General features: G+C 30.9%; 1 protein-coding gene and 1 pseudogene across 11 annotated transcripts; both read right to left on the reverse strand.

Moving 5' to 3' along the window:
- Nucleotides 1-144: 144 nt before the first annotated feature.
- LOC124885654 lies at nt 145-1,234 on the reverse strand (annotated as a pseudogene).
- Nucleotides 1,235-1,706: 472 nt separating this feature from the next.
- LOC124885655 lies at nt 1,707-19,734 on the reverse strand. 11 transcript variants are annotated; one of them, XR_007043026.1, is made up of 12 exons: nt 19,513-19,734; nt 17,326-17,378; nt 13,291-13,378; nt 12,287-12,345; nt 7,431-7,555; nt 6,093-6,557; nt 4,719-4,841; nt 4,566-4,638; nt 4,241-4,363; nt 2,521-2,839; nt 2,289-2,391; nt 1,707-1,844 (listed from the first exon to the last, which is right to left on the reverse strand). XR_007043026.1 is itself a non-coding variant. In XM_047393874.1 (5 exons), the coding sequence occupies exons 1-4, from the start codon at nt 19,658-19,660 to the stop codon at nt 7,459-7,461; spliced, it is 357 nt and encodes a 118-aa protein (XP_047249830.1). In that variant the 5' UTR covers nt 19,661-19,719; the 3' UTR covers nt 6,092-6,557; nt 7,431-7,458. The 11 variants fall into 11 exon arrangements, 1 of the variants encoding a protein (XP_047249830.1); XR_007043024.1 differs by lacking the exon at nt 13,291-13,378 and having other exon boundaries at nt 6,093-6,180; nt 6,278-6,557; nt 19,513-19,730; XR_007043029.1 differs by lacking the exon at nt 13,291-13,378 and having other exon boundaries at nt 4,735-4,841; nt 19,513-19,731.
- Nucleotides 19,735-22,627: the final 2,893 nt, after the last annotated feature.

Raw genomic sequence — 22,627 nt, forward strand, 5'->3', positions numbered from 1 at the left:
TATAACGGTAGAACTTGTTTTCAAACCAAACAACCCTTAGAGAATTAGTAGCCTATTAGAAAGTTTTACCTCAGTCGTTGTTTGTGCCCTTAGAGCAACTTCTGCTTGTGCATTGACAAAATGCTATTGCAGGTGCCGATTATATAGAAGCCTTAATTCATGCGCATCAACTATTCGATTTTCCCCTACCAAATGATTCACTCAACACAGATGTGACCCAAATTGGAGGACAAACACTACTAAGGGAAACACCTTCATAATGCGGCTGGATACTGCCATCTACTAAGTTGAACACCCCAATGTCCAAGCTGTGTCCTTTAAATTGGAGGTATGCACTCAAACAATTATCTGTAAAATAAATATGATTTGGCTTGATTTCAGAAGTTGAGAAGCTTGGACCGAAACAAAAGCATTAGCACCAAGGAAAAACGTTGTCCCCTAAATCCCTAATTGGCGTAGTTTTGCAAGCATCCAAATCGATCTGGAAAACTAAAAATATTTTGACGTGCCTTAAATCAACACCACATTGCGCAACTACAAAAAGTGATTCTAGGATGTAATTGGTGTTAGCTGCACTATGATATGACTTTTAGCAGGTTTAGAGCCAACAACATCACAAACTTGAACACAACTGTCATAGGTGATCGCATAAAAGTTTCTATTGAAATATACCACATCCCTAATACGTATTGTGTATGTCAGCATACCAAGTTTGATCAGTATCCATAACATGAGTAACTCGAACTTTCTCTCAATGACCATGACAATGTAGTCAAATGTATCAAAAGGATTAGCCAACACAAATGCGTTATGGATAAAAATTCATGATTCTTAAGTCTTGTTGTGTCTGTAATATTTTGTAGTATTTTGATGGCGCAAATTGATTCAAACACCATAGAAAGGTATGTAACACAGTGTCATTACCCTTGTCTTTTCCGGCCATAATAAGTCACCTCATAGACTCCATACTTCTTTTTTCACTCGCTCTCGAAATCCTCTTCTTCAAAATCATTCCATCATACAAATTGAAAATTTTCCTATATGTTTTATCATCCTCTTCCTCATCTATCATCAACCATTGAACCCTTAGCAAATTACTACTAAAATTCTCCTTGGAAACCAGAGAGTGCCACGATTTGCATACAACACCTAAATAAAGGTAATCTTCAATCATATTTATACGTATAACAATTACAACCAGATAATTATGTTGAAGTTTCGATCAATGAGCCATATTTTTTCAGTTTCAAGCCGTATCTAATGAAATGATTGAAAATATTTAGATAAACAGTAGGACAATACCAATTTTATATGAATCAGGTTTACGATAAAGACTGATAAGACGGAGAAGCACACCGAGAGTTCTTTATCAACCATGGTTTTCAGCATTGAGACGGGTGGAGCTCACCATGAACACACCAATCATTTCAGCAACAGACAAAGGGAAAGATATAGAAGGTAAAGGAAAGCACCTAGTTTGGTTAAAAAAACAAGATTATCATTTTACCCTTGAAAGTGAGCATATTTACGGTCATACCCTTGGTCGTCCTAAACAAGCTCTTTTATATACTACTAGAAGTGCAAGGTCCGTGTCAGCACGGGCCCAACAATAAAAAAACGTATTAAATTATTAAGGGCATTGTGTAAATAGGATTTATGTTGGATTAAGAAGTTTGAGTAGTGGGAAAGGCGAACACATACACGCGTTTATATACATACATATATATGTGAACATTAAGGAGCCATGCTTTGCAAAACAGTATTGTACATATTATTTACATAGATACAAAAAGAGAGTTGGTGCATCCTCAGGTTGAGCTCTGCAAATGTATGACCGTGACTTGCTGCATGAAAGAATATAATACATTATATTTAGGATTTTTTTCTCCCAAAAATGGAGTTTATGAATAGACGTTAAATTAATTGAAATAGGCGGTTAAATTTAATGTTAAAAAAAAACAACTAATATACCCTCAATTTTATACTAATTACTGTACACACGATAAAAAAAGAGGGATTAACAACTACTGCTATATAGATTTATTTTCTTATACAGAAAACAATAAAAGAACTTGCTAATACGACCCCGCACGTACAAACATCACTTGCTTAACAAGTGGTTGTCTCAAATTTTCCAGCTCCCGAGGAAGACCTTATAATTATTTTATTATTAAGCTTGTCAATTATCAGGTATATTTTTGTTGAGCTATTCTAATAAATTTGTGTAACAGTTTTGATTCAGGAATAGCATAAACTATTGAAATCATTATGAATTGATGGTTACGTACCTGTGCGTGAAAACAGATAGAGCAATCATCTTAAGTATATACATGATATGTACATTGCATCATTAGATATATGCTTTAGGATGCAGCAAAAAATAGCTCCCAACTGTAGTCCAAAAATAGATAAGAAAAGATGTTTCATTGGTAAGTGAAATTAAGTTAGGAGAAGTAAATCAGAAAAAGAAGATTCTATTGATTTGACTTCTATTAAAAAATTTTAAAGGCGGAAAATTACCTTGTAGCACTTTTTTAGAGATAGAGTTTTCACCTCTGGAGCATGACTGATATGTGAAGCAGTTACTTGATTTGTTGTGCGCTGATTGTCTGATGTGCTTATGCCAGTGTTCTGAATTTTTTGTTTTACTACTTTTTGTGGTGTCCATTGCAATGTGTAAGGGTTCTGTGTTGAGTGGGTTCTCCTTTTCCATGAAAGATACAACAATCAGCTTTCCAGAACTTGCATCGATAGTATTTGAGAATGATTTCTTGGCTTGGATACTGAATGTTTTTCTAGTTAGTTGTGTTTTCACATTTTTAAGAGGCAGCATTTGTTTCTACAAAATGTAAAATGAGATTCATTCATGACAATGCATTATAAATAATTTTAGACAGTCAAAGAGTGATTCTTTTGCATCAAAAACTTGATATACACAAGAAAGCATCTATGAAGTCTCTACCAACACTGTCTAGTGCTATTCTATGTGTATATATGTGTGTGGTGTCTGTCACCATCGTTCCAATCAGGCGTGGAGCTAGACATGATCGAGATGTAATCAGATGTCGGAGTCTAATTTTAGGCACAAAATGACATTAGGCTTTAGTTTTGCCAGTTGCTACTATGATATCATATTGAAGGTTGCTACATAAAAACATATATTACATCTTCTCTCTTTGGGATTGCAGAACAAAACCTCTCAACAATTCCATTTACATCAGTAGGACATATTTGTGATAAAGACATTTACATTTGCTTGGTTCTTTCACTATCAAATCATCAATTTTTAGGATGTGTTCCACATAAATTATGATTTCCATCTGAAATTCCTCAAAAAAAATAAAAATTAAACACAGCGCGTTTTGCGCAAAATTTGTTGATGAGAAAGTAGTTGTTTTCTTCGTAGCCTTCCCATTTGTCATAAATTTTTTTTCTTGGCATGGTCAGATGTGTACTTGTACCACTGCTAAGGCTGATTTACTTTTAATTTCTATGGAAAAGAGAATAAACTTCTAGATCCATATCAGGTAAATAATTTTTTGTGTGTGTGTTTTACTAAGCATGGTGTCCCTACCCGCTTGTGATTTACTTTGCATTTCCATAAAAAATAGAATGAGCATCTACATCTATATCAGGTAAGCAATTTTTTTTGTGTGTATTTTGTTAACCATGGTGTCCCTGCTAGCTTTTGCACACGTCTATTAATTCCACCTAATACCAGTAACCTGTCAGTAGCATATGAAAGCATTCTTAAGAGAAGCAGATTTCTTCTAGTTTTTTATTTTGTAATTGCAAAGTTACATGGAAATTAATTTGAGAACATTATTCAGTTACTATAATTGGTCTTATTTAGTATATTTAAGTTCGGTGGCTGTACATTTAAGGTAATGAACATAATGTTGGGCTAGTATAATGCATAGACAAAACTGGAAAAAGGAAATATAAAAAGAAACAAAATTTATTAGGAGTACAATTATGGTGTCATATAATTTTTTTCATTATATTGACCTACCAGATTAGCTTTAGTCTCTTTTATTCTTCTTTCTCTATGCTAATTTCTTTAACTTTATGCCATCATCTTTTTGTAGCATGATATTAGTTTTTCTCTCCTAAGATAGGCTGGGAAGTCTATTAATTAGTGTGTAGAAATACGTTGAGCAAATTCTATTTTTTAATTCAAGGGAATGAATTGATCTTACATGACTACATGATTTTTGAAGTAGTAAATTTTAGTATGCACCTTGACACAATGAATTCATAAATTTCGTTTGAATTGAGTTGCAACATTGCGTCAGCAGGTTCATTAGATATGAGCGCCATTGCAGAGCCACTGTTATCCATTAGAGTCACTTTAAACTGGCATCTATTATTGAAATATTCAAAAAAGTAATTGTTAGATGAATCAGAATGTAAAATTATAAGTATTATTTGAAAATGTCAAAGTTATCTATTATTCATTTGCTTTGGTCCCACAAAATAAAAAGAGGATAAAATTTTAATTTTTGTTGATCAGTGCTTTGTGTGAGTTATGTGTGAGTTGATTGTTTTTAGGTTAGGAAAGATACCATTCTTTGAGTACAACCACTTGTAGATACGGAGGATTGACTTGAATTGTTGTAAAAAATTTGCTTGATAATCCTATATGAATTAGAAAAATTAGTTTTAATTTTATAGTATAACGTTTGTTAAATGTATAGTATACTCATATATATATTCACCTGGTCTTGGTCTTACAATTTTCCTGGCAAGAATAATTAGAAACTGATCAAGTATTTCCATGATTTTGTTTTCATCGTGATCAATAAAGCTTGTCCAAAGTGTGAGTTTGGTTGATTTTTTTCCTGCATAAAAGGAGAAAAATATATTTAGTATCTGGGTTATATCTTTAAGAATAAAATGATATTTAATAATGATGTACAAACATCAAATAATATTAGCATAGCTGAAATGCTAAATTTTATAATTCTATTGGATTTGGGGTTACACTTTTGTGGACAATTGTTTAGTTTTATCGTGCTAGTGGAGACAAATTTTACCTAAAGTATGTGTCAACAAACAGTAGCACATTTGTCAGTTGGGGCTGTCCATCTTGATTTTCTTGAAAAAATAAGTTGTCTGGAGTTCAGGTAGTATGTACATAAATGTTGTAAAATTACATATATTTCAGCTTTTGAGCTTTTAAACTAGGGCTGTGCAAAAATCAAACCAACCAATAAACCGAACCGATAAAAATGTTATTGGTTTATTGTTATTTGGTTATTGGGTTAACGTCTATCGGAAACAGCATTTCTACTTCTTTAGAGATAGAGGTATGGACTGCGTACATCTTACCCTCCCCAGACCTCACTGTGGGAATACACTGGGTTTTGTTGTTGTTGTTGTTGGTGGTGGTGGTTATTGGGTTAACGGTTTTAATGGTTTTATAAAAAAAATTATTGCGTTATTGGTTTGGTTTGATTTTTTCTTATTGGATAAACCGATAACCCAATAAGAATATATATATGACTTATTAGATATTTCTCTTAATTTCTCTTTAATCTCTACAAATTAACAAACCTATTATTTCAATTATACAAACTCTTAATTTCTCCTAACAATATTTAGTTCAAACTTGAAGATTCTTATAAATTAAAACACATTATGTAGGATTTTTGTTTGCAACTAAGATTCGATTATTTTTCATGTTAGTGATAAATAGAACCGTTAAGAACTATAAACTGATAAATCAAAAACCGATAAAAAATATCTTATTGATTTTGTTATTGGTTTACCATATTTAAAAATTGAAAACCAATAAACTGAACCAGTAATATGTAAAATCGAACCGACCGATGCACACCTTTATTTTAAACATCAGCTATTAAATGTTGGAGCATTTGTTTGAAAGTGAGCATGGAGTTGGAAAATACAATACTTGAAAATACTATAACGAAAATAAAATTTTACATCTATTTACATTGAGTAGAAAATGATGTTCAGATTTATAGGTTTGGAGTTTTAAGAAATTTGATTTCGTAAAAATTGAACACTTGGACAAAAAATTTGTAGCAAAAAGAGAAGCAAGGAAAATAAAAATAGTCAAGAGCGTGTACTTGTCATCCATTTCAATAAAGTCTTGAATTCTGGGTCCATTTGCAGCATATGTTGGCAAGCCCGCATTGAGTACAATAGCAAGAATATCTTGAAATCAATGATAGTAAATGAGTCGATAGATATAAAGTAACAAATTATACTTTAGTAGTTAATAAAAAATATAATACATTAGATGTTATGATACCAAATTCATGTCCTTCATATTGATGATCAAAGTGCTCAAATGGCGTAACAGCAAGTCGTGTCGATCGCGGCAGAGAATTTCTCAACGTTGTTATTTCTTCTATTGGTTCGATAATAATATTTTTGTCAATTATCCAAGTAAAGTCACCGAGTGGTTTGCTGTATGTATCATTTGATTCCCTAATATTTGCAATGGACACCAGATAGGTGCGAAAAGGATGTAAAAGATCTGCGTATTGTGCTATGTCACTATCAAAGATAATGCACTGAACCAGTAATTCCTGTGAAGCAATATATTATTAATTTAGAAAATGAATATTCCTTTGAAAATAATTTCAAAATTGATATGCAGTAAGACCATTGTGGAAAGCAGTATAAAAACAATCACTGAGAATAATTGCAAAATTTATTTTTCAAAATTATTAAAGGCATAACTTAACATATTTTCAGTCAGAAATAACAATGTTCTTATGATAAAGATATTTTCTTCTATGTTAAGATAAGAGGTGACATAGGCAATGTTCCTTCATCCTCAGCACACCTACTACTCCTTACCAAATGACTAACTTCCTTTTGACATTGAATCTTATTTAGACTTTGAAAGTCATTATCATTCCAATTCAATACATACCAGGAAAAGTCTGTTAATATTTTCTCATGATTCTGCATTTTTGTGTATTCAGGAAAATAGTTAATTGATACTAAACATAATTTTGTTGCCAATCGATACTAACAAAAAGAAACTATAGTAAAGAATAAAGTAGACTAATTATGTCTTTTCCACAACTGTGAAATCATTTGTAAGAGGTTTTAGCATGGGAAGACGGAAGCTTCCCACGGTTATTGTTATATTTAGATTTTATTGAGACTTCAGAAAATAATGTTATTTCTTATTTTTATGCACTGTTCTTGAGTAAGGATGCACTATATTATTTAAATTCTATCAATTAAAGAAGATGTTTCAAGGTAAATTTTTGACAAATATATAGATTTTTTATTAAAGTTCAAATTTCAAATATGATTTTTTACAAACACCAATTCAAAATGCCTGAGATTGACTTTCAATCAAATGGAAGATTAAAACCAAAATTAAACATTATTGTGCCTATTTCGTATGTTATAATTTAGTAGTTTATTGATTTTCATAAAAATACCTCTTCATCCTGGAGAGTCAAGAGTTGGTTATTTTTCTTTCCATATTGACTCTCTTTGTCGACCCTTGTCAACTACTTGTACCTTACAAGTCCAGTCTTCAGTTGTTGGAGTAATTGCGTTGATGCTGAATCGTTCGGACATTTTAATTCAAGATGAAATCACGAAGCAGTAACAAATGATATAATTAGAAACAACAAATAGATTCAACAATAGTTAAAATGGAAGATGGTTTACCATTAGCACTAAAATTGATTGTTAGGAAAAAGCTTTTACAATAATTTCATCATATACTATATTAGACGTGCGACAATCATCATGATTATCAGCAATAGAAGGTCTTATTAGTACTTTAACATTTTTAGAATTCCTAGCTCTCGATAAAGCAACATATAGTTGACCATGAGAAAACACTGGTTCTCTAAAATAAATACCAACAAAGTCTAATGTTTGTCCTTGAGCTTTTTTAATGGTCATGGCAAAACATAATTGGACGAAAAATTGTGTTCTTTTAAATTGTAAGGGAATTTTTTCATCTGCTAAGGTTTATAAATGGTATGCATGGAATGAATACATGAGTATTTTTAAAGTCGTCACTGGATATTGTAGCACTGATAACGTGAGCTTTGAAATCATCATATGTTAGTCGTGTTTCGTTACATAAACCCTCTGAAGGATTTAAATTTCTTAGCAAGATAATAAGACAATTTTTTTCAAACATAGCTTGTAAGGAGGTAATCCAGTAGGATTTAAAGTATGCATAAAATCTTCATATTCATTTTGATCTTTTGGATCAAGAGTTTCATCAGTAGCCACATATACTTTTATATTGGATGGAAATTGGGTAATCAACATTTCATTTATTTCATCTACAAAATTATTTTTGGTTGTTAAAATATATCGGGAAGTAGTAAAAGAAATATTTAAATGAAATGTATATAAATTGGGATAAGTAACTTTAAATAGAAAGTTCAATGAATCTTTTTCAGTAGTGAAAGGAATGATTAAGGATTTGGGTATTTCAATTTTTCCTTGAGCATTTCGTTTCTCATTTTCATTACCGATTTCGTTAAATAGTTGCAAAAAGAAGGGTCAGTTCTAGCTCGCATATTTTCAGATAATTGTAATTTTTGGAGTTAATTCCAAATTTTAGAACATAGTAAGCTCTTGCGAACAAAATCTTCTCTTTTATCACTATGAAAAACAGGTAAAGTTTGTCTGAAATCACCACTAAAATAATAATTTTTACACCAAAGAGAATCTTTCTTTCCATAAGATCTTTAAGAAGCAAATTCAAGGCCTCTACAATTTATTTTTTTGTCATTGATATTTCATTTTCTTTTGTCATTGATATTTCATACCATACTATTAATTTTGCATCACGAATTAAAGATGCCAATGAACTTTGTTTGCTAATATTACAACTAAAATTTCTATCAATATTTATAGGCTGTTTAAATCGAGAATGAGTAGTGCGACCTCCAGGAAGAAGAGAGGTTGTCATACCAGAACTTGCAGTTGCCAAAGCTATAAGTCCTCTATGTCTTACAGTAGCTAATAATGCACGATATAAAAAAAATTTTACCAGTTCCACCAGGACCATCAATAAAAAAAGCTCCAGGTTTATTTGAGAATACTCTTTCAAGGATTATATTGTAAGTTGTTTGTTGTTCATTGTTTAACTTATTTTTCAATAGTAAATCTTTATCACTAACACTAATATTTCTTTCAAAATGTACATCTTTAGCTTCTTTGGCTATAGTAGACACTTTTATTTTTTCTGAGATTAGTTGAAATTCATTAATATCACGGCCCATTGAGTAAAGAATATCATTAATACTATTTAATACTTTATAATGGATTTCTTGTGAAGATAGATTTGCATATTTACTATAACTATCTAACATTTCGCTTTCAAATTTTTTCCATAATTCTTTGAGATTATTTGAATTACAATACATTAGTAGGACAACAAACAAATGTCTTAAGCTAGACAACATTTGATAATCAGCTGCTTTCAACATACATTCTATTAAATTATTATCACATAGTAGTAGTCCTCGTTTTCTGCAGATTCTCTAAATGTACTGCAAGATTTACCATTTACCATTAATAAATCTTTATATGATTTAGGTCCTCTTACGTTCATTAGAAGTATTCTTAAGTAATATCTTTCTCCTTAGATTGGATGACATGTCACAACACGACCAATTGTATTTCCTTGTTGACGATGTGCCCACATTTTATAAGATGTTGACCATACAAAATATTCAGGAAACTCTCGATATAAAAAATTTAAAGTCATAGCTTCTTTATGTATTGTATTCATCATAAAAAATTCAGTTAACATAGTTTTTTTAATCATTGGATTATTTATAATTTTTCTAATATTATCGGTACTTTTGAAAGAAACAAGTTGTTGTCCATCAAGATGGAGCTGCAAATGTTACACAGGAGGACTCATTTTACTGATGGGAAATCCAAATATGCGTCATGCAGCTTCAGGCGGGGAAACCCACCTAGCTGATTGATACTCTTTTATTTTGTCTATTTCAATGTTTATGTTATCATCATACAGACGAAATGTAATTTTATCGTGCCCTTTACATATATATTTATAAATATACTTAACAATTCTAATATCATAATCGATTTCTAGATTCATATGGTAATTGAATTTACATAATAAAAATGAATTGTAAGGAACAACTCATGAATTATCAAGAAGATGTTGTCCGATTTTTATACATTTTCCTGTATTTTGTCTCCTATAAATTGGATATGAATTTTTGTCTTTACATGTTTGGTCAGAAAATTCTTTTGGATATTTAAATTTACAGTAACCTTTTTTTTCATACAAGGACATGTTGGATTTATTCACCACAAGGACCATGTATCATGTGTAGAGTAACAAGTTCGAATAGATTTGGATTTATTTTAGGGTCAGGTAGCTCTGCACAAACAAATTGATCATACGCTTCTGGTGTTAATAATTTATATTTTTCTTCAAGTATAATAAGAAAATGAGCATGAGGAAGTCCTCATTTTTGAAATTCTATTGTATACATAAATGCTGCAACTTTATCAAATATATGTTTTCTTAATATATCCTTTTTTAATTCTTCTAATTTTGCTCGAAATATTTGGCAAATCAAATCAGATCTGTTTTGGACTTCATCCGTTGGAAGTAGAATTTGTTTAATTTCAAGCCAAGAAGGATTGCAAGTCATGGTTAGAAATATATCAGGTCTTCCAAAACGTTAAACTAAAGACATAGCATCCATATATCGTCGGCGCATATCTCTAGGGCCTCCTGTGAAACTAAGAGGAATTATTCTATGCTTTCCTACTTGAGAAGCTTCTCTTTCACCACGGTGTAATATATCTAAAAGACCTCCTAACACATTTGTTCTAAATAAATCTTGATTGAACGAACTGAAGTCAAGTCTTTGAGTTTCAATTTTGATCCATTCATCTAAAATATATTGTTGGAGTAATCTACCTGAGTGCAATATTATATCTTCATCATCTCTTATTTGAAGCTTATAGCTATAATATTCATGACAAGAAATCATATCTCTTTTCCGTTTATCTTTTAGCAGAATATCATTTTCTAAGTTAAGAAATCCATCAATGGAAGTCATATTCTTTACACCAGGTAATTATTCATGTTCACAATATATTTGTGTTGTAGTAGAACTGGCTATAGGTTTAATGCCACAATGCCAACCATTTTGGCTATAAGGAAACAACAATGGATATTGCAATGGGTCATAACAATCATAGTAATAATTTACCAATTGACTCCTATCACTTTTTATATATATTCGTATATGAGGTGCAGAAACATAATTATTGGCATCTTGGTCTACCCATATTGTTGTAACCTCTGACGTAGTTGGTAAATTGTATGTTCGTTGATTTAAACCAGCATCAGATTTAAATGCAATATAGAAATCAAAAAGTTGTGGAATATTTATTAAAGATTTTAAAAATATTGAGTATGGATTAATGTTTAATATTTCCATTAACCTTTTAATGGTATATTCATTTAGCTTATCTGAACATGCCATTCGATTTCTCAACTCATTCTCACTATCAAAATAGTATAATTGCATATTTTTTCCCTTTTCATCACTTGGTATCAAGTCATTTATGAAATGATACATTTTTTCTTGAACTCAAAATGTATAAATACCTTTATTTTTTTGTGACAATTCCTTGTCGTAAGCTACCCCAAGAGATGTAAATGCAAATATATTATATGTTCTTACATAAGTTCGAAATTGTGTTGATTCTTCAATATTTCCCAGATAAAGACTCATTAATTCAGTAGGAAGCCAATGAGAAATTAGAATGATAGTGCCTTTGCCACAACAAAAAGCAAGTGGTTCGTATTCAAATTTTCTTGCCAGACAAAAGTTAAATTTCGGAACAGATTTTAACATGACATAATTTGTGGATGTGTGTGTCATAGTTGAGTTGTTATACTGTTCAGTATTATTTGATGTTGATCCTTGCTCTAATTGAGGTTGTTGCTCAGTTAAGCTAATTGAAGTAGCACCAAATTGTCGGTAGCTACATTCAGCTTTTCTTGTTCACTCTTTAGCTAGTAAAACTTCTTTTCTATCGGATTGCATTGTTTTATATAATTCACGACCTCTAGTTTTTTTATCCTCATGTGCTTTTTCAAAGTTTGGATGTGCTTGTTTATTTTTATTTGACATTGCAATATTGATTTTCTAACCGTGGTTAATATAAGCCAATATATAGTTAACATATTAGTAACATGAAAGCAAGTATAGAATCACAAATATACAGTAGTTGTACAAATTTGAATTCACAATGAAAACATTACCTGCTAAATAAAAGATTGTATAGCAGCATAAATAGAGAGTTCACATGCGAAAATTGCAACTGCAAAAAAAGAAAAGGAACATTAAGATGTTTATGTTTCACTGTTATGCCATATTAGGAAAAACCAACAATTTGTTTCATTAAAAACTAAGGGACTTGCATCAACTATAAGAGGTAAGTAATATCCAAACAAACAACTTCGTTACAGAGATGTTTGACTATATAAAGAGTTAAGCAACAAAGATATTTACTTGTCCAAACATTCACACACAGAGCTGTACAATTAAACAAAATTCTACAAAAAGAAAATAAAATCATTGACAGTAAGATAACCACATCATAATTGAATATTCATTTTTGGCATTATGATATTAAGATGTATGTACGTTCGCTGTGATTTTTTCAACACTTAAGAAGAAAGAGAGAAAAAGAAAAAAAGAGAAAAAGAAAAAAAGAAAAAAAGAGACTTAACTATCTTCTTTTGAATGTCCCTGTTATACACTTTAAAATGTTTGCAGATGAACGTATCATACTTCCTAGTTCTTACTATTACAATCTATGTTATGTTTTGAACTTTAATTATTTGACTTTTCTAGCTAAATTCAAAGTATCCCACAAATTTTGATGGTCCTGTATTGATGTAATTCACGCAGCATTCTTTCTATGCACAATGATATGTGAATCTAACTGTTTAGAAACAACAATGAGAGGTGTAAAACAGCTACAACCATCACTAATGATAGTATCAGAAGTAGAAGTAAATTTAAATGTATCTGTATTCGTTAACCAATTCATAGACTCGTTATTCTATTATAGTGAATTATTTGATTGATTAGAAGATGTAATGAAGCGGGATGATCAATACAGGATGAAAGTAGAAGAGTCATATTGAGGGGGTATTTTGAACATAGTAGGAAGTGAAGGCAAAGAAAGGGTAATAAGAAGTGTGAATTAGAGATTTTTTTCCAATGTACTTGTACAGTAAGATCACATAAAACAACTTACTCTACAGAGTAGAAAAAGCAGTCTTCTGCAAACAAAAAGGGCAGTCTGTGCACTGAAGCATTTACTATGCGTGGCTGAACTAAGAGGCCTGAATCAGTGAATCATCTGTAAGTTAATCTCTTTATAATTTTCCTTCTAATAGCAAATGGGATGACATCAAATTTTACGGTAAGAATGGCCAATTTTTTTACACTATAAATTTCTCATTTAATATCTGATTATTTGCACAAGCATAACCATTGAAAATAATTTATTACACTATATAATCTAATTGTAGGAGCATATTTCCAGTTACATCTTTTATGATTTTTATATTTTGAGTTTGGATAGCTAGGTTCATCAATAGTGGCATCTCTTCTTCTTGCACCTGATTTAATAGTTCTTAAGTCAATTTTCAGTAGCTCCAATAACAATGTAATACCCCAAAAAATCCAAACCACTATTAGAGCCATGTACCAAGATCATGCATAGTACATCATGGTTCTTTTATAGTTGTATGATTAGGTTAGATGCATATTAAGGCTTCAAATAACTCCCAGCTATCAGACGAATCAAAACATTCCTTACCGATTGAATTCTTGAGAAGGATATTGGTATAGTCAACTTCAAACGAGAATATCTCTCATTATACTTGGAATTTTTTATCTCATGACCTATCAACAGATATGTAATTGAATTAGATTTCCAATGATACCAATTTTTCCTAAATCCGATATCGGAGCAAAGAGTTATTCCTATTTTACTCCAGATGTCAGGCTGGAAACAGTGTGACGACATTCGTGGTAAGCTTACCACATTTGTGATGCCCTATCACGAAGGTCCTCAGCCTTAGGCAGAAACCAGCTCCTAAGTGACGACATTCGTGATAGCTTACCATATTTGTGACGCACCATCACGAAGGTCGTCAGCCTTAGGCAGAATCCAGCTTCTGTGTGACGATATTTTTGGTGGCCTGTCACATTTTTTATGCCTTGCCATAAATGTCTTCAGGCTTAGGCAGAAACTATCAATTCCAGCTCCTGTGTGACGACATTTTTGACGGCTTGTCACATTTTTTGACGCCTTGTCGCAAATGTCGTCAGCTATGATTTTCAGCAACTGGGAATTTATTTCATAAGGGTATTTTGATCTTTTCCTTCACCTTCCATGACTTATAACCCTAAAGAGGCGTAATTTTTCTCAGTTTTCTTCAGTTAAGCATCCTAAAAACCCTCTCTTACACTCTCAACCACAAGATTAGGGTTTTCCATCAAACTCGTCTCTCAAAAGCAAGATTCAAGCCTTTTTCCAAGATAATTAAGAATTAAGTTTCCCAAATCCAAGAACTCTCCAGCAAATCATCAAGGTTTCCTTTCTAAGGTATGCGTAGTGTCATCTATGGATCCAATCCATTTATAGAGCTCAAGAACTATGTTTTAAATATTATTTTGTAAACTTTTTGTGGTGATATGAGTATATACATATTGACGATTGTTGTTTAAGTTTCAATGTGATGTCTAAAGGTGTTTTCATGGAATATATATGTTTGTTAATTGAAAACCATGAACTTTAGGTGGTTTAATATGGTGCAAGTATGAAACCCACCTATGCCTTAAAGAATGCATGCAAGGTGTTTGATAAAATGCTTAGGATACTAGAAATTCAGGTTTGTATGGTTCTATGATGTCTAAATGACAAGTCCATGTTAGCTATATACTTCAATATGAATTCCATACTTTTCATGTGTTGCTATTGTGGTGGTATGAAGCATGTAAGATAATGGAGATATTTAATATGTACACGAAATATATCCATGCATTCCCTACAATGTTTAAGATGTTGAATAACTATATGAAATATGATATCCCCTACTTATGATATTATGAATTGTAGACTCAAATCTTGTGATCAAGTCATGTCGTGTGTGTCAGTTTCCTTCTATCGAGTCCTGGGGGTATTCGTACCCGAAAAACATAGTTGTGTGCCTAGAGCCATGTCATGTTGTCATGATAATCTCAGTCAAGCTATAATCTATAGAACTCAGTCAGTCACGTGACTCAAGAAACCTCAGAAATCTCATGATCTCAGTTAACTCTCAGATAATAGTACTACTCCGCCATTCAACAGAAGCCAGTTAATTTGTCCATGTACAGTCAGTTGAATCATGTTTAGTCTCTTCAGATGGGAGTAGAAGTTAGCACCGAGTGAATCCAAGGATGGGAACTCACCTACCAGTTTAGGGTGTGATTCTTAGCAGTCATCCTTGTGTTCTAGAACTACGTAGCCAACGTAGGTTGAGACATCTTATCCTATCAGATTAGGGTTGATGAGGTGGCTTAACCTATCAGTTTAGGGTTCCCACCATTCTCCTTTCGAATACCTGCCAGCTAAGGGTCACCCACACCCCTCCAGTCGGGGCAGAGATTGGACACCAACTTAGCTATATGTGTTATTGGGGCATGTCGGTTAAACAACTACCTCCCATATTTTCAGAATCAGTCATAGCAAAAGAACTCAGATAGGTCTCCAGATTTCAGTATATCAGGACTGAGACAGTCAGACTCAGTTACAGTACGGAACTCAGATAGTTCCATCAAATTCAGGATTGTCAGATACAGTCGCCCATGTTATCAGAATTTCAGTATCACTCATGTTAGCCATCAGTAAACTATGTACTAGCATACAGGACTAGCTATCATGCACCCACGATTTCAGTTACTATGTATGCATGTTTGTACTCTTACGTTCATGTCAGTCAGACAGTTAGCATTGTTCATACATGCAAACCCTGTTTAAATTTAGCCTACCTCACTCATATACTCAGTACATTCCCTCATACTGATACATTTGCGCTATGGTGCTTTCTTTTCATGTTACACCATAGGTTCAGAGACACGAGCTCCAGATCAGCAGTAGCAGTAGCATTTCCAATCACAGAGATTCAGTGAGTCCTCTTTATTCGAGGACAATATGATTTGATTTATTCATTATTATTTTAGCTAGTTATCAATTTACGGAGTTAGTTGGAGACATGTTCCTTTAACTCCTTATTCAGACAACACTTAGAGGCTTTCAGATTCAGTATTCAGACTTATGTTCAGATTTGATTCAGTTTTCAGTTATTTTGGGTATCTTTCACCCATATGGATGTTATGTTTTGATAGATTCTTTATTCAGTTGAACCTTATGGCCTACATGTTCATGTTTTCCGCATTATTACGTTATTATATTGCAGTGTACGGGTACATATATCAGTCATGGATTAGCTTGTGATCCTTTGAGGTCATAAGCACCGTGTAGCATTCCGGTTCAGAAAAATCAGGGCATTACAAACAACATCAAAAAGAAGTCTTTTCTTTCTTTGCTTGTTAGCGGTTGATTAATAAAATAAAAGAATCTTCCTTGCTTGTTTAGTAGTCCGTTAATTCTTCATTCATAGGCGGTGAAGGAAAAATGAAAATAGAAAACAACTTAATCATAAAGTTTTATTTTCTTCTTCCTTTATGAAGGGAGGCCTCTTTAACTTCAGAGAAAAATTCCTACGTCTTTCTTTCATCCTCTCTATCTAAACAAATTCACTATCCATTTTACGTCAATCAATATGTTGAGTAACTTTAATGATATTCACATCCTTCATGTGAGAACAACTATATAGACCTTATTGATGTTATAATTAACATGATATATGCATCAATAATAAGAGTTTTACTGAGTTAATTTTATATTTAAGTCATTTTAAGTTATTTGGGAATCTACAAGTTGACTATGTTTTCAAGGAGCCGAATAATGTTTTTGAACTTTTCTTAAATCACAAGTTCATAATTCATAATATAATTATTAATAAAGTAGTAGTTTATATATCACTATATTTCAATTTGTCATAGTTTTTTGACAATTTCATGGTCATTTGTTTTAACACCATTGACACACACAACCACGAAATTACTTATTTTAAAAGAAAACAATAGGGCGGATGCACAAGCACATGTAAAGCATAAAGTAACATAATATAAGCCAACTGACAGTTAAATGGAAATGTGGTAACAAAAGTAATACCTGGTAAGTGAAACACGGCACAGTGGCACAAATAAAGAGCAACCACAGCAAAACTGAAAGCGCAAACAGGGAAAAACGAAGGGAAAATGCAGATCAGTACACAATAAAAATTTAGCCAGAAATAGTGTATTGCAAAAACAAAAAGTTTGATATAAGAACAGAATAACCTAAAAAAAAAGTTTCAGGTGAATACCTGAACTGTAAAAGTGAGTAGGAAACGTAAGTATTGAAAGCTTTGCATTTCTTTTGAGAATTTTTCAATTGTTTTAAAATATATATTGGAAACACCTTCTTTTGGTTACCACATAAGCACACCACATAAAGTTTACACAGACCAATTTCCATTATTCACATCTTTGTTCTTCCCATGCAATAAATAATAAAGCTCAAAAAAAAACTCCAGGTAAATCTACAAGCAATAGAGGTAATGTTGTAAACATATTATTTTGAGTACCAAATCTACAAGCAACAGAGGTAATGTTGTAAACACATTATTTTGAGTACCACATAAGTACACAGTGTAAAGGCTATACAAAACAATCTTCATTATTCACATCTCTTTTCTTCCCACACAATGAATAATAAAGTGTAGAACAAAACTTCAGCTAAATACAGAAGCATTGTATAACTTATTGTAGACCACAATTTTCAAAAGTCTTTCTTTCTTTCAAAAACTCCATACCAAGTCAAACTACATAATATAAATTGGGACAGGACGAAGGGAGTATAACTTTCCATATCTAATGGAGATAATAGAAGACCAATTCTAGCATAGGGGAGATGAGATGGTTAAAATATTCGTATAATTGGAAAGTATTCCCCAACCTCTCCTTCCCCCGCCCAAAAGATGGAACCTTTACTGCAAAAGAGTGGAACCTTCCACCATCCTAGCATGCTCAAGTCCAAAGCACATATCAGTAAGATTCATCGAACTAAACAAAAACTAATTAACATTCTGGTTTTCAAGCAAATCAGTTAAATACAGAAGCAACCGAGATAATCACTACACATTAAGGCTCTTATCTTCTAGGTGTTGCACTACTAATCCACGGCATACAAGGATGGAGCAAGCATAACATAAAATTTTGGGTGAATATATACTGTAAAAGTGAGAAGGAACACATTGTATAGGTTATTGTAGACCACAAGTTTAAACAATCTTTCTTTCTTTCATAAACTCCATACCAAGTCAAACTACATTATATAAATTAGGACAGAACGGAGGGAGTATAACTTTCTATATCTAATGGAGATAACAGAAGACCAATTCTAGCATAGGGAAGATAAGATGGTTAAAACATTCGTATAATTGGGAAATATTCACCAACCTCCCCTTCCCCCGCCAAAAGATGGAACATTTTACTGCAAAAGAGTGGAACTTTCACTGTCCTAGATTTCTCAAGCCCAAATCACATATCAGTAAGATTCGTCGAATTAAACAAAAACTAATTCTCCAAGTTTAACATTCTGGTTTTCGAGTAAATACAAACCATAGCTGAAATATTCTTCTTCTTTTTTTAACATTCCTTGCATATAGACCAGGCTGCACGCACTACGACTAATTACACATATACCTGTCACCCCCCACTAACAGCGGGTATTAGGTAACTCGGTCCACCAATCCCATGACACAGGAGAAAAAAATCACCTATTCTTTTTTTTCAAAATTAAAACATTCTGAAGAAACTCTGCTAACAATTCAAAATTCTTTAACGTAATAGCAATTAACAACCAACAAACGAAAAGGGCAATAGAAAATGGCGGAGCGACTTTTTCACACCACATACGGTAATTTCATTAACAGGGGAAAATCCCAATTCATTAAAACAACACAAACCCTGCTTTAACTAACCTAGTACCTAAACAGGAGAGCACAAGTCAAAATTCTCGAAGAGATCAAAGTGTGTACCACACAAACGCCAATTTCACTAACGCAAAGAAACTTCAATTCCTTATCCCTAAAATAAAGTCAAATAGATCCAAACAATTTCAATCCAATAAAATTGGGTCTTGTTTTCAAATGAAACCCCAGATAAGAAATTTTCCTTTCTTCTACTATTAAAATGGAAAATCCCCAATTAGAAAGCAAAGAAGCAATAATCACAACAGTGGGAGTTGTATATCTGATGGAATAATTTAAATCAAAAATCCAACAAAGTGTTGATTATTAGGAATCAGTCAACATACCCGACAAAGAGAATATGCAAAAGTTGAGTTTTTTCTTTATCCGATAGAGAGAATATGCAAGAGTTGAGATTTTTTTTTTTACAGAGTAAGTGTTGTTTGTTAATATTCCAAAGCTGGAATGGCCATATTTATTTTTTAATTGTGCCATGTTTCAGCATTTTTGACATGAAAAGTGTCTTGGTAGAAAATTTGTTAATTTTTAAAAAGTGCCAAATGTTGGTAGAAAAATTATGGTGGATACACGTAGGTAATAATGTCAACAGATGCTTATAAGCTTTTGAAATGAAATAGCAAAATTGCCCTCACATAAATTTCTCATGCCACTAGCAACTCATGTTGAAACCAACCCTTCGATATTATAGAAATTGTATATTATAGAAAAGAAAATTAAAAAAAATACTTATTTTTCATAATAATAAAATTTTACAATATATTTTTTTTTATTTTTTTTTAACTTGATACATATTGACCTAACACAAATTCTAATAAAATATTTATTAGAAATTTATTTTATTAAATTAAATTTATTATTTTGTACTTTAAAAATTTTAAGTTAAGTTTAAATATTAGTATTTTTATATAAGAAAAAAAATATAATTTAAATTAGCTAAAATAAATAAATAAAAAGATTAATTTTCTATATAAAAGTCAATTAAAATAATAAAATTGATTTACTTTAAATATTTAGTTGCAATTAATTAAGATAATTTTTATTTTGTCATGATTTATGCTGCACCGATAAAATTTTGAGAGTTGAATTAAACTTTTATCTATTTTAAAAAAGTATTTTAACTTGTTAACTATTGTGATTTATAATAATTTTTATGTAATTATCGAATAATATATTTACTCCTTGCGTCCCAATTTATGTGGCTTCGATACAATTTTGAGAGTCAATTAAAATTTTTATATATCTTTTAACTATTTTAAGTTGTTTTTTCTTTTGTCTCAATTTATGTGGCATTGCTAAAATAATGAGAGTCAATAAAATTTTTATATATTTTTTAAATATTTTAAGTTATTAATTATTATGATTTGTGGTAACAAATTAGTTTTGAACATTATAGACAATTAAATAAAAAAATTACTTTCAATACGTAGTTATAGTTAATTAATATAAATTAATAAAATATATTAAACATTTAAACCATTATGATGAAACAATACAATTATTATATATTGGGACGTGATATGTAATTAAGTGAAAATAGTTGGATTTTATGGTAATTACATGAGGTGGTTGAAACCACCTCTTCTATATAATAGAAAAAATAAAAACTAGTGTCGTTTAGCCCTAGCTCAAACTATATTAACATTTATATTTGTAATTTTTTTAACTTGCTATTTTTGTTTTTTGTTTGTTTTGTACCATTATATTAGTTAACGGTCTAGTTTGATTATTTTTTGATATTTTTAAAATATTAAATTATATATTTGTTTCAATTTTTGTCCTTTTTTTAGTTCGTTTTAAAAAAAATATATATTTGTTTTCATTCTTGGGTTAATTTCAACTTTCCACATGGCATATTTAGGACAACAAGATCAATAAATATTTTGGTCCTTTCTACATATTTTTGGTTTAAGACCATAAAATTTAAAATTATTTGTTACTTTTTCTTTAACTTTGTGTTAAGTCAAAACCAAATAAATAAATTAAAACGGGGGAGGTAAAAGTTTTTATAAGTTAAAAATAACAATTATTCTTATGGTATATTTTAGTCTTTCTTTAATTTTCAAATTATTTTGCTAAAATTTTTTGAATGAAAGTCTTTAACGATCTAAATTGATTTTGCCTTACGTATAATTATTTTCATTATTTTCTCTCAATTAAACTTTACATTGGCTTGTTCATTTAAAAAAAAATAATACAATTTTTGATTAATATAAAAATATTTGATGCTACAAACTATTGTATGATTTATGATAAATTAAATAATTAAAAGTCAGACTTAATAAAAAAAAATTGTAGATGTTTCTTCAATGAGTCCTTACAATTTTATTAAAGCGTCACAAATTTCTTGTGAGGATTAAAAAAAGTATTTTTTTTTTATTAATTTACTATTATCCCACGTAAAAGATGACAATAAAATTTTGAATTAATTTTAAATTTAGTTGAATAAATAGATATGTTGTAGTGTCACTATCACTTTTTTATGACCCATCATTTTTGTATAGCATTTTAAAAGCCCATATGATTGTTCACATTTACTAAAATGGATGAGATCTTGAAAGGTCATTTAAACTTAATAAAGGATAAAATAGACAAAATACAGTCGTGTGAGGACTACCAAAATGAGATGGTCTCCCTTATATATAGTCTAGTTTTACAAGGCCCGTACTATGCTCGGACCCAAACTCTAGTAATTCAAGTTCATCTTTGCAATCAGGAAGATGAAGACGAAAGTCATCAAGTGGATCAATTATTTTACTCAAGTCTTCGTGTGTGTGATAGAAAATATATGATTTTATTTATAATTTCTCGTGACAAGAATTTATGCTAGTTAAATGTGGTGCTTTAAGCGTAATTTTATACCGAATTAAGGAAAAAAATTAGACTCACTAAAATGAACATCGAGAATCGATTGATTATTTCTCTATAGTTGATGCTTAAAAATACTGAATCTCAATTAACCAAAAAAGAGATTTTAAAAATAATTTGATCTTAATTCATATCATTTCCTTAATTTCTAACTTTATCAACAATTTTAATTTTCAGTATATAAAATATGTTTGATATTTTCAAAAGCAATGGATAAAATTGTCCACAAAAAATATTATTCAATTTATAAAAAATAATTAAGAAATACATCAAAACCATACTCGATTCGATAAAAATAAAATATAACCTGATGCAATAACTAATTTTAACCCCCTCTTTTTCCCCCTTTTCTTCATCTCCGCGGTATTTGTACAGAACTCCTTCTTATGAAAAATAAATTATTAAAGATAAATACTAAGAAAGAAGAAAAAAAGTGATGAATTATTCATGCAACAGAAAAAAATTCTCCACGATCAAAATATATTTTCTCACTTAAACTACTTTAAATAAAAGTTCATATAAAATATTAAGTTTGTTAAGGCTATTTCATTTACAAAAAATTATTATAATCGCAGG

This window comes from Capsicum annuum, chromosome 7 (assembly GCF_002878395.1).
Source record: "Capsicum annuum cultivar UCD-10X-F1 chromosome 7, UCD10Xv1.1, whole genome shotgun sequence".
Lineage (NCBI taxonomy): Eukaryota > Viridiplantae > Streptophyta > Magnoliopsida > Solanales > Solanaceae > Capsicum > Capsicum annuum.

What these genes read in the sequence shown, in the direction of transcription:
- LOC124885655 (XM_047393874.1), bottom strand. Translation starts at nt 19,660, where the DNA reads ATGGCACAATTAAAAAATAAATATGGCCATTCCAGCTTTGGAATATTA. An exon ending in TTGCATATTCTCTTTGTCGG is followed by an intron (nt 17,379 to 19,512) that starts GTATGTTGACTG and finishes TTGCGCTTTCAG; the next exon opens with TTTTGCTGTGGTTGCTCTTT. An exon ending in TGCCGTGTTTCACTTACCAG is followed by an intron (nt 12,346 to 17,325) that starts GTATTACTTTTG and finishes CTTTTTTTGCAG; the next exon opens with TTGCAATTTTCGCATGTGAA.